We start from the raw sequence: 14,104 nt of genomic DNA on the forward strand, positions 1-14,104 counted from the left end.
CAGTGCATGTTCTAGGGTCCAAGGAGGGTACAACGGGCGGTTGATAAAAAGTTGATGACGGCTTCCAGATTCATGGCATGAAGGTCGAGATGTACAACACACACAGCGCTTGCCCACTCTAAGCATAATATTCGAGTAATTCGAAAGCTACAACATAGAGCAAGGTATTCGTGCAAGAATGCACGGAGCTGCTGATTCGATCTTGGCGTATGGATCCGTCGATTCTATTATCTGAAGGCTTAGAGGCTCCGCAGGATATGACCTGGAGTGGATGTCCTACACTGGATAGATCCTTGTCTGAAGGAATGCTAGCTTCGAGGGAACGGAAGAAGAATCATGCACCATTTCCCATCTAGACGGGTAGCTCTGAGGCCAAATACCGAAAGGCGAACCTCCAATATCATGTCGAATCCGAGGCATTGTATGGCGATCTCGAGGCTTTTGCTTTTATTCCACGCTTCTTCAAGGACATCCACATATTTCTTTCGGGTCATTATTGCAGTCATATCGTTCTTCTGCAGATTTCTTCTTCTAGCCCCCCAGACTCATACGTTCAAGCATGCCGTCCATCATTTATGAACTCTTTCTGGTTCTCTTTTAACTCTGAAGAGTCTTCGACTTTCTTACTGTCGACCCATTCTTCATATTGCTTGTGGCAGTCTCTCTTACACACAGTCAGTCCTTCTCTTTCTCTTGGTGCATTTTTCCAAACATTGAATGTTGGAAGCAACATTCCAGCTTGTGCCCTGGCTCCAGGAGGTTTCAATGTTGGCTTACGGATACGAACTTGAGCACAGAGCTAACTGTCACCGAAAAAGGATAGAGGAAGACATGTCTTGTTGATATGTTGTTGAGAAGAACCCGTCCGGCGTGTTCCGTCGTAGATTGGACAGTGGTAATATGACCCAAATTTCATGTCTCCTTAGACCTGTTTATGGACCTCGAACTGGTATGCTGGTCATTATACTACCTCGATCTGTTGGATCCCAGTGGCCAAAAGTGAAGAGATACGTACGGAATGCTTCGAGCTCAGGAACGCTGTTGTTTCGCGGCAGAACATCTTCCCCAGGAAGAATGAGATTCACGGACACGTTGCCAATGTTTATCATCCCACCAATCATCTTCTCAAGAAAGGGAATGATCGTATGAGATGCAAGAGCTGAGTACAAGCTTCGCTCGGTACCATATGACGCGGCCCAACGATCCATGTGTTGTAATTACCCAGGAAAAACAGCCGTGAGTTGTCACAGCCATGTATTGTTTTCCGCTCTTGCTGTCCTAAGAACATGGTGGTTGTATGGCTGATTGGCAGAGTTCTCCCGTTCAGGAGATGTTGAATTTCACAAGCCTTGACCTAGTTCAGGGGTTATGAAAGGCGGACGATCCTGCGTTTCTGGCGATATGACCGAGATGATTCTGAACAGCGAGAGATCTGAGTTACTACTCCGGGAGATTGTTGTACCACCTCCCTCAGTATGGTACGCTATCCCATCGAGGACGCCAGTTTGCTCGGGAGATCCGGGTTCGTCTAGGATACGAATATGTTATGCCGCCGGCGCCGTTACTCCCACCAGGATATCGGCTCGTTCCGTCCAAGTTTCAAGGGTCCACAAGATTGACAAAGCCGCAGCAAGGAGAATGGTCGTGCTACGAGCCTGTGTGCATGGTGAAATATGCGCGCCGGTGGTCTTTCAGTCGGCCTTTGAGCAACGGTCTCAACGCGCTTCGCGCGCGACGACGGCTTAGGAACCTGTTCCTGAGCAATGAGATCAGTTCTGGTCAAGGCCCTCAAGTTCTGGAAAACACAATACCTGTGGACTAGGCGGTCTTGGCCTAAACCCGTAATGTAAATGCTCCGAGCAGGGTCGCTGGATGAACGTGCGGGTAGGCATTCGTCGCCACCCCGCCCAGATACCCAAACCGTTGTAGAGCGATTCTCCGGTAAATTCGGGGAGCTTGAGGCCCCAAAGAATGCTCCAGGCACGCGCAGACAATGATGTATGCCCTGGATCTGATTGTAATTTGTGTCCGGCTCGTCGGCGCCTCCCGTGGAGGCGCGATGGATCAGAGACGCGGGCGGCGCTCGTCACCAAAATGCCGTGTCAAAGACCCAAGAGGGCATGTGGACTTCAAAAATGATAGTGGATCGTCCGTAATAGCCCTGAAAAGCAGCCCGATGCCGGTGCTGAGAAGGCGCTCAGTTCGCAGTGCGTGTTTCGCGGTAGAGGGCCGGAAAGAGGAGTCGCGATGCTGCCGATGCCTCGAGAACTGCTTTGCGAACACCACGGAGCCACGTATCGTTGTGTTCTGGAGTCGGCACAGATGTCGCATGTCGCTATTGTCGGTACTGTCGGCGTCGTAAGAGGATTACTTCCTGCAGCGGCTGCGTCGCGGATGAGGGCGCTCCCACAAAGTGATTGCTCCGCTGATAGGAAATGTTTGCGCCGCGTCGTCCCCGTCTCGCCAGCCTGTAAAACATTGTCAACGACTCAATAATAAGAAGTTACTGGCTTTACTCCTGATTCTGGGAAGGTGTCAAGATCCAGGTCGGGCTTGCAAAGAGCCACGTAGCTCCACCGAGCGGTCCAGTGCGCGGTACTTGCTCCCTAACTATACACACCGGCGCACTTTGCGCATCGGCCGCGTTGTCTATGGTGTGGAAATCACGTCGAGACACAAAGCGACCAGTATTGTGGGTTTGGGTGCACGATGTAGCGGTTTTCGTGCGCCCCTGGCCGCCAAACCCCTAAGATGGCGAGCACAGCACTAAACCCAAAGGCGAAATGCACGTTTAAGTCTACGATGTTTTCGAGCTAGCAATGGTACACAAAGCGCAGGAGCGGTATTTTCAGCTTTGCACCAGTAAATATATGAAACCCTTCCTCTACCTGGCTGGAAATGCTGGAAAAGGGCCATTACAGAGGGCATCGAGTCTATGGAATTGCCAAAGGTTAGCTGTAACGACAATACCACGACCTACCGGTTTTCTGTATGACAGATGCCCTAAGCTGGCTGCTTCAACGTAAGGGCGGCTCCCTGCATCTTGTAGCAGCCTCTGGAGATAGCAAAAGCTCTGCAAAGAGGAGCTGCTAGACGAACAGTCCTGTATGTTCTAAGCGAATATCGTAACGACTGTCCATCGTCTCGAGTATGTATAGGCGGGGTTTGGGGCGACGAAGGGTACTGGTAGCTTGCGAGGGAGGCACGAAGGGGCAGGCCTATACAGACGGCAAGAAGTCAGTTGAGGCTGCTCAGAGTGTCATCTCAAGATGCTCTTACCACAACGAGGCGCTGGGTCTGCGCGCCTTCCGTTCGTGATGGGTGCAGGACCCAAGATCGGGGCCCAACGCGTGGTGTTTCACAACTCGGTGTTCTCCACGCGGGGCATATGCACCCATTGGCGCAGCACCCCTGGCACGCTTTCAGGGGGCTGAAGCGGCGGCCCCTTGGCGAGATCTCTATCTTCACCGCAAGCTTCCGTCCCATCTCTGTCGTGGTGTTGAGCCTCCTCAGTGCCACCATCAAGTTCCATCTCTAGCTGTGTCCTCAGGCGCGTCTCAAAGGCTATGTGCTCGAGTAGGTCATGGGGTGTCTTGCCGGCAGTAGCAAGTATACAGAGGAGTAGTAATACGTTTTCGAATCAGAGCATGTGTGCTCTACGAAGCCATGAAGTACGCGAATGAGTAGCCTAAGGCAAATGAGCTCAGTTCACAAGTTGAAAATGGTGCATGATTGTAGTGTAGGAAGTTTACCATTCTCCTATATCAAGTTTCCTGTGTCGTTGAATGATCTTGTTGCCCTCGACAGCATTGTTCCGAGTCCAGGCCGCTTTTCGTAGCGTTCTAAATTCTATTCCATTGTTATCTGTTCTTCGTTCCACAGTAGTATCGCTGACTTGTGACGAATAGTCTTATCCTGTACCCGTGTTCTACCGCTGTTGCTGTAGTATGTGCTTCCCTCCTGGCACACCCAGGAGTGTGTCAACCAGCTCGCCTCGTAGTCCAATCGCCGTTCGACTGACCGCGATTTCCCTTCTCCTGTCTTGTTGCTTTCAAATTCCTCTGTGTGTATGCCCGGATTCGGTTGCGAGCGGAGGCAGGCATCGACCGAGGCCTAAGAAGCTGGAGCTTTGATGTAGTTGTCGCCGTTTCGAAGGTTACTCGACCGTATCTTCTATTGGTGTTCAGCTTATACTCCAGCTTGCAAGTGGGAGGCTGTTGAAACACCCTACTGGAGACTTGCTACAACAGCAGAGCTTCCTCTAGTGGTCTTGTTTATTAGTGCATCCTTTAGCAGCGGTTACATACTATTATAGCCGTGTGAGGCGGCTTCGGCGTCATGATGCAGCAAGCCATGGCCAACATAGAAGCGGCTGAACTGGTCTATTGGCGGCGTTGTTGTTGTGATAGCTTCATGAATAGGGGGCCCATCGCTGCTCGCGTGCCTGGGCTCAGATATCAGGTGATTATGGTGCTGAAAGTGCTGCTAGGCGTGCGAAGGCAGGTGAAGGCAAGAAAAGCTAGGTGATGTACGGTATGCTGGGATGGGGATGGGGGGACTTGGCGGCCGGGTGTTTTTCTATCGCATTTTCGACTCTCCGTAACCTTCTTCTCTTTAACATCTCCACATGGCTGACCGCCATCCGCTCCCCCCTCGCCCCAAAACACCCGTGTAAGTAATTCCTTTTGTATATTGTTTCCGCTCGTCAGATCGCCATGTTGCGATCGGAGCTTGCGAAGGAGCCTTGTGGATCATCGGACAATTTCGACAAGACGACTTCAAGGGCCCAGATCGTGGGCCCTCAGCAGGCCACGCCAGCGTACTAACCTTTAGTTCCTCTCTCCGCTGGATTTGGATTGGAGCCTCTTTGGATACCATCTCGATCAGTGCCTTCAAACGCGCTCACTGCCCGCAGCTGGCTGTCATCGGACTGCGTGGCTTTAGGCGCCTTGGACGCGTCTCAGCTACTCCAGACATCGTAAGCTACCTGCATCTTATCTACCTCGTGTAACTTCGCACTAACAATCATAGCTCGATCAGCTTGTCTGTGGTCCTGTGTGATGCGTGACCTCATACCACACAGCTGAACTGCTCAGACCTCCAGCCAATTGTGCGCCCAACGGAGGAACATGAAGGGGCCCTACCTGCGCCTCCATAAGCGAGTCATCACTCGAGTTGAAAAGGCTAAGCGGTGGCCATCTATTCCACTGCGATAATCCCAAACATCCGGTACACAATTCGGACTTGGGCTCAAAACAAGCCTACACGCACATACTTTAGCATGTTGCTACAGAGTCCCGAGGCACCTCTCAAGCCTATAGCGGTACATCGACTGCATGTCCCTTTCCTTGCGACACAATCTCGGCTTTGTCTTGCTTGGCAATGAAGACATGCACCAGAGCATGAAGCACCCCTCGAAGCCGTTCAAAGTCTGTAGCTAGACGCATGCAGCAAGCCTCGGGCCTCAAGCTACAACTACTTGCGCTGCATATCTGAGCCCTTCTCCTTAAAGTCTGCTCTCATTCAATGTCTAGCACGGCACCTTAGAAAAAGATCCAGAGCTCATTCAGAAGATGCATCATCATGGACAGTCCATATCAAGTAACTTGCTATTCGATATTTCAAGAGCTTGCCACTGTCGTTTCTTCTCCTGGCCAAAGCTTCGACTTCGTGGAACTCAAGTCATTTCATCGGCGCTCCATCCTAGCTTCGTCCTCTTGATCATCACATCCAGTGTCCTCGGCATCACACCTTATTTCCAACCCGCTTCTCGTCTTGATTGAGGACGCTGGTGTCCTGCTGTGTGCTCTCTGGCCTATCTACGACTTCCTGGAGCACGGTCTACGTGCCGCTACGTTGCAACTCTGACCCCCTTCTCTGTGGTCCATGGACTTCCACCTTGACCTCCTTCGACTGTCCATGACTCTATCGGGAACGATTTTGGCTCAAGTACACCCAAAATCTGCTCCTCTTTTCGTCCCGACTGTGCCGTCTGGGCTTCTTCTGTTCCTCTCCAGGCCTATTTCCAACTTCGAGGGGCATGATGTATACTCTGCAGTGTTGTAGATCTGGTCCACTGTTCCAGCGTTCCTGAAGTCATGTTGTTGATCCATTGGTCTATTTATGAAGCACTGGGGCACATCGCACACTCCATCGCGTTGTGTACGTGATCCTCAACTCGTCTCTTCTGGAGTATCAGGAGTCTGACTGCAACCCCTCTGGCCTATCTACAACCCGCTGGAGCATGATGTACATTCCTCCGTGCTGTATAATTGGTTTCATCTTCTCAGATATCCGGAATCCTGCCGTATGCAGATGGCTTCGGAAATAGGCTCCTTATTTGGACACGGCTGCAGCATTTGGAATCACTCTATGACCCTCTTAGCCCTTTCACAATTTCCTAAAGCATGATGTTCATTCATCTGTGCCCTAAATCTGACCTCTCATCTCGGGTGCCTGGCACCCTACAGCAACCATACGGCTGTGGATATCCGTTCCTCCTTCGGTTTCGTCTGCAGGATCTGGTATCTTGCGGTGCCCCCCCTCAGGCTCTCTTGAGTAGAAAGTGGCAATCTAAGAATCTGGGATCCAATTTCAACCTTCCTATACTTCAAACGTACACCCACTCAAGGTTTCTGTACACTTGTCTAGCACCGCTTGAGATCTCCCGATAGGTTCTTCGGAGCTGCAAAACGACACTGTTGACAAGCCTGATAGCTGTCCGGGCCACCTGAGACGGAGTCAGAACAGACTACCGCATCATGTTCAACAAAGCGTGCCCCTGGGCTATTCACGACTTTCTGTAGGCATGATGTACTTTCCACCGAGTTGTATATCTAGCCCTCGCTTCTAGGCTCCCTGAAATACTGCCACAACCTGTCGCATTGTATATGCGCTCCTTCTTTGGATACGACTGCAGCATATGAAGCCGTTCTCTACCCCCTCTGGCCTATTCGCGCCTTTGTAGAGCTTGACGTAACATACGTCGAGCTGTATATCTCGCTCTCGCTTTTGGACTACTCGCTATCCCGCCACAAACTCTGGCGCCATATATTTGCTCTTCATCTGGACACGACTGCAGCACTTGGAATCATGTTGTGCACCCCCTGGCCTATTCAAGGCTTTCAGGAGCACGATGTAAAAACCGTCGATTTCCGTATCTGGCCCTAGCTTTCAGGGCATCTGGACGCTCCTGGACTACCTACAACGATGTGTCAATGTCCACAAGGCTCTCTAAAACAAGCTCTGATCTTAACTGTATTTTAGAATGTAATGCTAATTAGACTGTGAATTAGACTATGCACGAAATGCGGCTGGCGCCGTTGCGCCAGTGGGAACTTGTTCCGTGTGGGAGAATGGGAACAGGGGCCCCTTTGCTCCTTTTGTTGGGGCTATTTAAAGATGATGTACTCGGAGTAAGTTAGATTACGTTTTCGTTGTAATTGTTCATGCTAATGTATACGCTTTTGTTCTATTTAATCACGTTTACGTGTACGCTTTTGTTTTGTTTATTCACGTTTACGTATACGCCTTGATCTGTTTATTGACGTTTGTGTCTTAACTTCTGCTCTTTACATTCATGTTCTCTTCCTTTGCGAATGCTCTTTCAAGACTCCCTTGCTTTCCTACGCGTTACAATCGTAAGGCTGCCTTCAACTTGCTTTCAAGGGTCTAGATGAGATGTCACGTTTCGGAGCCTGTATTTTTCTCCTCTGTTTTCCTAGCATAGCGCACCTTTCGGACAGGCCTCAACTAACTTCTGTGATTAGCCATGGTTGGACCTGGGAGGAGGTAGTGAAGCCTCCCCTGGAGAGCCCTCCTCCGTCGTAAGTGATTTAGCCTATCTTGGACTAGCGCCTTGGCGACAACCCATATATCAGTGTCTCCCCACAACATCGCTGCACCCCACCTTCATCCTCACAACCTCCTCACAACCTTCTCATAAACATTGCACTTATATCTCACTAGTCCCCCTTCATCTCCTCCACCACCGCCACCCGCTCCAGTTCTCCAGCCATGGCCACCGAATCCGTTCCAACAGTGGGCGCTCTCGAATCCGACAATAAAGTGGCCGCACTGGAGCGCGCCAAACAGCATGGCTGGGCCGAGCCAATCCCATACAACTACAGCACCGCAGAGCAATCCATCGGCAACGCAGGCCCCGAACCAGTTTGGCTCTCAGACTCAGCCAAATACGAGTGGACCGACGAGTTCGGCGATGTCGGCCCCGCCAATGCCTCCCTGGAAGCGGAACTCTACCACGGAGAATTCATCATGAAGGAGGGCATCAATGTCCAAGCGTACAAGTTCGACGTGGATGTCAACGGTCCCCAGAAGATCCACCCTGTGCGCGATGTACGTGCCTCCTCCGCCCTCGCTTAACTCAGCCGCTGACCTGCCCTCCAGTTCGACGACGCTGGTCTCCATCCTGTGATGCGCGAGAACGTTCGTCTCTGTCAATACAATACTCCTACTCCAATTCAGTGCTACTGCATTCCTGCTGTTCTTCAAGGCTATGATGTCGTCGGCTGCGCCCAGACCGGTAAGTACCCACTCTCCCATCTCTGAAATGACCTGCTAACGCAATTTGCTAGGATCCGGAAAGACTGCTGCTTATCTGATTCCGATCCTTTCCAAGCTCATGGGCAAAGCGCGACAGCTTGCTGCTCCTCGTCCCAACCCTACTACCTACAACCCACTCACCGATCGCGTTCGTGCTGAGCCCTTGGTCCTGATCGTCTGCCCCACTCGCGAGCTGGCCTGTCAAATCTTCGATGAAGCTCGTCGTCTGTGCTATCGCACTATGTTGCGTCCCTGCGTTGCTTACGGTGGTGCGCCATCTAAGAACCAGCGAGAGGAGCTTGAGAAGGGCTGCGACGTCCTGGTCGCTACCCCAGGCCGCCTTTGCGACTTCATGAAGCAAAACAAACTCCTTTCTCTAGCTCGCTTGAAGTAAGTTGCTACCCATCTGCTTTCAGCACAGCAAACCGCTCACAATCCTCATAGGTTCACTGTTATCGATGAAGCCGACGAGATGCTTCAGGACGACTGGGAGGAGAACATGAGCTTGATCCTCGGTGGTGGTAAGTTTTACGGACCAGTCTGCTTATCGCAAGCGCTAACCAGCCTGCAGACTCTAACGAAGACGCGGACCACATGTACTTGCTGTTCTCTGCTACGTTCCCGAAGCAAGCCCGTGAGCTCGCCAAGAATTATATGTCCGACGAATACGTTCGCATCAAGGTCGGCCGCGTTGGCAGCACGCACACCAACATCAAGCAGAACGTTGTTTTCGTTGAAGACGCCGCCAAGAAGCAAGCTCTTCATGACCTGGTCTACTCTATGCCTCCTGGCCGTACCCTGATTTTTGTCAACAACAAGCGCGAGGCGGACTTGCTCGACGACTACTTGTACAACATGGGTCTCCCGTCCACCTCGATTCACTCGGATCGCACCCAGCGCGAGCGTGAGGATGCATTGTAAGTTCTTCGATTCTGGTATAAGGCTCGGTTCACTAACTGTCTTAGGCGCGCCTTCAAGATCGGCACTGCTCCAATCCTTGTGGCTACAGGTGTCACGGCTCGTGGGCTTGACGTCAGCCATGTGAAGCACGTCATCAACTACGACCTCCCTAGCTCTACCCATGGCGGAATCCACGAGTACATCCATCGCATCGGCCGCACCGCTCGCATTGGCCACGAGGGTATCGCTACATCCTTCTACAACTCTCGCAACGAGGACATTGGCCCAGATCTCGTCAAGATTCTCATCGAGTCCAAGCAGGAGGTCCCCGACTTTCTACAGGAGTACGTCCCCGAGACGGTCACCTGGGAGGAGGACGACTCCGAGGAAGAGAATGCAGGTTCTGATGGCGGTGCCGGCACTACTCCAGTTGCCGAAGAGACGGGATTCAATGCTGATGAACCTGCTGGCGAGGCCACGGAGCCCTCTGGTGGCTGGTAGATCTCTGACAACGAGCTGACCAGGTCGATCGGACACTCCCCACACACACCCCACATCACACTTCCCCATGCACACCTCTCCATGCACTCCCCCCACTTACACTTTTCTTTATGCTTCCTCACGATCGCATGAACGGGTGGATGACTACTTTCTTTTGTTACTGGGACTTTGGTTGTGTATACGACGAGCTGGAATATCTGGTCATTGATCAGTTGGACGGAAAGGGCTGCCTTCTGGTGGTGCTTACCTTGCCCGACCATGCTCTGTTGTTTCACGGCTTTCTTTCTTTACCTTTGATTGTTTCATGGATTTTCTCGAGATGGATCAGGATCTCAGCGCCTTCGGGATGCAGAACGATGCCTTTTCCTTACTTCTCTTGCTCCATGTAAATAGTCTCTTTTGCTCGGCTCTTCTTGCGATCTGGGGATTGGACGGTCATGCCATCGATTGTAAGCCCGGGTTCCGTACGGCATTCGAGGTCACTTTTCATAAATAAAAATAAGAACGACAGCTTTTCTGGTTCTTGAAAACAGTCCAATGATGGTGATTTGATTGTTTTGACTACGGCTCTTTCCGCTCATTCTAGCTTATGAGATCGTCTCCAGGGATCTACTTTTGATAGAAGCAGTTTGCTATCCTAAGATATCCCAAAATCACCAGCAGCCTCTTCCTCTCACTACCCCGCCATCCCCATTCAAGGAACGCGATGACATCACCCAAACGCGAAACTGACGCGCCAAGATTTCGGTCTGGCTTTCTCTCGGGTTCCGGCAAATGCTCGGATAGCGCGCCCGCCGGTAAGTTGGAAGGCACACACAGGGGTGACAGGCAAACACCATCAAGCTTCCAAGCGCAGAAATCGGAAAGGGGACTTTCATCGTTTCTTCTATCCGCAACACATTATGGACAGTCATCCAATCCGATGCAATCCACTCCATGCCGTACATATATCCGTAGGGCAGAGCTGTGCTCCATGCCATCCATTGCCATACCATGCCGTGACCCATAACCGTGACCCATAAGCCATACCATAATGTCTAAACTCATATTTGCTCGCTCGCTCGCGCGCTCGCTGAAATGCATGATTCGAACAACAGAAAAAGAAAAACAGAAACAAAGCACCACTCTCAGAAGCCTACTCCTCAAAGCTCCCTCCTCTGCTCCTCATAAAGCACCATCTCGCGCCCGTGCTGGCCGCCCCTCTTCACGCGGTCGATGCCTAGATGCTCGAGCCCATCGCGGCCGACGTGGATGCCGAAGCCGTACCTGATCGCGCCGGGATCTAGGAGGCTCATGCGCTTTCCGCCCGCCTCCTCTTCATCCCCCATGGGGGCTTTGCCCTTACCCCTCTTCTCAGCGACAGGAAGCGCAGATGGACCCGCCTCGTCCTCCTGGAGATTGCGGCGGGATGGTGTCGTCAGAGCCGTGAGGCTGCGCGCTGCCCATCCCTTCTCCATGTAGGCGGCGCCCATGAGTTTTGTGACGAGGTCGGCCTTGGTGTATGGCCTTGCGAAGGCGCGGTCGGTCAGGATTTGACTTTGGTAGAGCCAGCTGATGATCTCTGCGAGGGTGCTAGCGCGATGCGGGAGTGCGGCACGTCTGCGGTCGGGCAGTAGCGCGAAGAGGCTGATTGCGTAGAGGGCGAGAAAGAAGCACAGAGCGTAGTAGGCGGGGAGATGGGCTGCGACGCGAACTTGAGTGCTGTTGGGGTAGAATTGTGTCCAGAAGCAGCCGCCAGCGAGGACGGGGAGGGTTGCCGCTGTAAGAGAGACAAGGGAAACGAAGGCCGTGCGGAAGTGGCGGTTGGCGATTGCGGAGACGGTGACGGAGAGGGGAAGTCGGCAGGGGTAGTCGGCGAGGAGGGATGCCTCAGCCGTGGCGCCACCGGGAGCGGAGAGAGAGGCGTAAGGCTGGAGAGCTCGAAGAGAATAGTCGAGGGAGAGGAAGGCAAGGAAGAGGAAGTGGGCAATCACAGCGGGGACGAATGAAAAGAGGAAATTGGAGGCGGAGAATCCAGCTGATACGGAGTTAGTGTATGCTCAAAAGTACTCGGATAGGAACAACTTACCAGAATTGGCCCTTGCTGGAACCTGCGGTAGGAAGCCATACCTCGTCTTGCTGTTGACGAAGCTGACAACAAAGAATGCCAGGAGAAGGACAATTGCGATGACAATCCACATGATGACAAATGTGTCTTTCAGATACCAAGGAAGGTATCTCAAGCGCACACCTGCCGAGCGAATATCCATGCGGATGGAGAAGTCTCCGCGTTGAGCTTCGACATCTCCGGGTGCGGGATATTGCCGTTCAGGGGCCTTCTCCCGAATCCTGCCTTGCTCGATGGAGTACCGCCTCGTCGCTCCGCCCTCCTCTCCAATTCCGTAAAAGATGTCGTTAGTTCGTTTTGAAGTATGCCAGTAACCAATGCGATCTGTTCGGTTGCCCAGGCGTTGGCGAAACTCGTCTTCAACAAACGTCTCGGAGCCGCTGTAGTCGTTCATAATGTTCGATCGTTCGAGAAGTGCAATGATATCGGCAATAGACCGCGGATCCCACTTCAATCCGGTCGTCTTGCGGGTAATGTATGCTCCGAGGGCAGTTAGCGCAAGTATTAGTAGTATGTAGAGGACGGCGGTAGTCCAGATAACGCCCTGTACGGCAATCCATCTCCAACTCCCGGATGCTGTATGGTATCGAACGTTGAAAGAAGAGGCAAGAAGGGGTATAGTCCAGGAAAAGAGCCAGAAAATTACATAGCATACTCCGATAACTGGCTGGCCAGCCCGGAAATGCTCAAGTTTTGGAAGGAGGAATTGCATGGGATACAGTTCGAGGAAGACGGCTTCGGATCGCTGTTTTTGTGATTCCGATGCCATGGCGATGAAAGGTGCGGTTCTTTGTAGGGCGATTTGGATTTGGAAGAGCCATATTAGGATTATGATGCCAAAAAGGGTGGGCAAGTATTCAAAAACGAAGTATCGGTTGTCGCCAAAAGATATGTATTCCCAAAGACCTTGGTTCTGGTTCGAATAAACAGCGCAGAAGATGAGGCCGGCGAGCATCAGGAGGCAGAGGAACAGATAGAGTCCTAGCCAGACGGGTCTAAGGATGCCGGGCATGAAGTTGAGAGGAGGGTACTGAAAAGAGTTTGGCGATGGCTGGTAAGGAACGAAGATGTCTCGCTGAATTGGTGGATCGGGTTTCCTGGTAGCAGTATGCTGAGGATGCCGGGGTGGTAGTCCGCGAGATATTCTCCGTTGCCTGTCCCGTTCTTGAGCTCCGTATCCCAGGCCTTCGTCCGAGACTATTCGATCCACAGGATAGTCCTCATCTTCAGCCGTAGTGTATTGTCTGGACCCTCTCACTTCCTCGTCCCTTGTGAGCTGGTCGATGGCAAAGCGAATGTAGGGAGTATCGTCCATGCCGGGCGTCGTAGAGAGGGATTCGGAATCCATCGGATGTTGTATTTGGGAGAACTTGCTGTCCCTCAGCTCGGCGTCCTGGCCGTCGGAGGGTGAAGTCGGGACGGGCTTTCGAGCAATAGATTTCTCGCTGAATGTGGGTGATGTTGGAGATAGGTGGGCAGTCTGAGTCTGCGGGGGCAGTCTCTTCTTGCCAATGTTCACCGTAGGGAGGGTAGTCTCAGAGTGCACACGCTCATGGCTCTGTTGTGGGGTCCTGAAGCGTGAGGGTGGGGTCTGGAATCGGATATTTGTGAGCTTCGAGGGATCATCGCTCTCGCTCGAGTTGGGATCGGAGAGGGAGTAGAAGTCTTCGGAGGCGGTGATGCTCTGCTTGGAATCGGAGTGTAGTAATTGGGGACGACTGACTATATGCGACATAGCATTAGCATTCAGTTGGGGGCTTGGGAGACTGGATGGGCTGACCGTTGGTGTGCTTCAGAGAGAAGGGCGGCTCAAGGCTCATGACGCTTGCGCAGAATGTACAGGAAAGAGTGCAGTGGTGGAGGACGTTAACATGACAGCGGTATAGGGCGAGGAATTTGCTCTTGTATGCGGGGGGGCTGGTGGTGGGCTCTGTGCTTCACCAAATGCGAGTGGTTGGGACGAAAGATGAGGCTGGGGAATAGCCACATCACGCATCACCACGCAAACACGGCCACGCCTGAAACACCGACTAG

At 52.3% G+C, this 14,104-nt stretch overlaps 2 protein-coding genes across 2 annotated transcripts; one reads left to right on the forward strand and one right to left on the reverse strand.

Moving 5' to 3' along the window:
• Positions 1 to 8,016: 8,016 nt before the first annotated feature.
• On the forward strand, positions 8,017 to 9,963 carry BDZ99DRAFT_513720 (DEAD-domain-containing protein; the record flags this gene model as incomplete). Its single annotated transcript, XM_033724738.1, has 6 exons — positions 8,017 to 8,355; positions 8,407 to 8,542; positions 8,595 to 8,952; positions 9,007 to 9,083; positions 9,134 to 9,479; positions 9,528 to 9,963. The coding sequence occupies 6 exons, from the start codon at positions 8,017 to 8,019 to the stop codon at positions 9,961 to 9,963; spliced, it is 1,692 nt and encodes a 563-aa protein (XP_033584439.1).
• A 1,142-nt stretch (positions 9,964 to 11,105) lies between these two features.
• BDZ99DRAFT_374636 (uncharacterized protein) lies at positions 11,106 to 13,890 on the reverse strand (the record flags this gene model as incomplete). Its single annotated transcript, XM_033714930.1, has 3 exons — positions 11,106 to 11,980; positions 12,032 to 13,792; positions 13,851 to 13,890. 3 exons carry the CDS (start codon positions 13,888 to 13,890, stop codon positions 11,106 to 11,108), a joined length of 2,676 nt encoding a protein of 891 aa, XP_033584440.1.
• Positions 13,891 to 14,104: the final 214 nt, after the last annotated feature.

The sequence above is a fragment of the Mytilinidion resinicola genome (genome assembly GCF_010093595.1).
Source record: "Mytilinidion resinicola strain CBS 304.34 unplaced genomic scaffold BDZ99scaffold_1, whole genome shotgun sequence".
Lineage (NCBI taxonomy): Eukaryota > Fungi > Ascomycota > Dothideomycetes > Mytilinidiales > Mytilinidiaceae > Mytilinidion > Mytilinidion resinicola.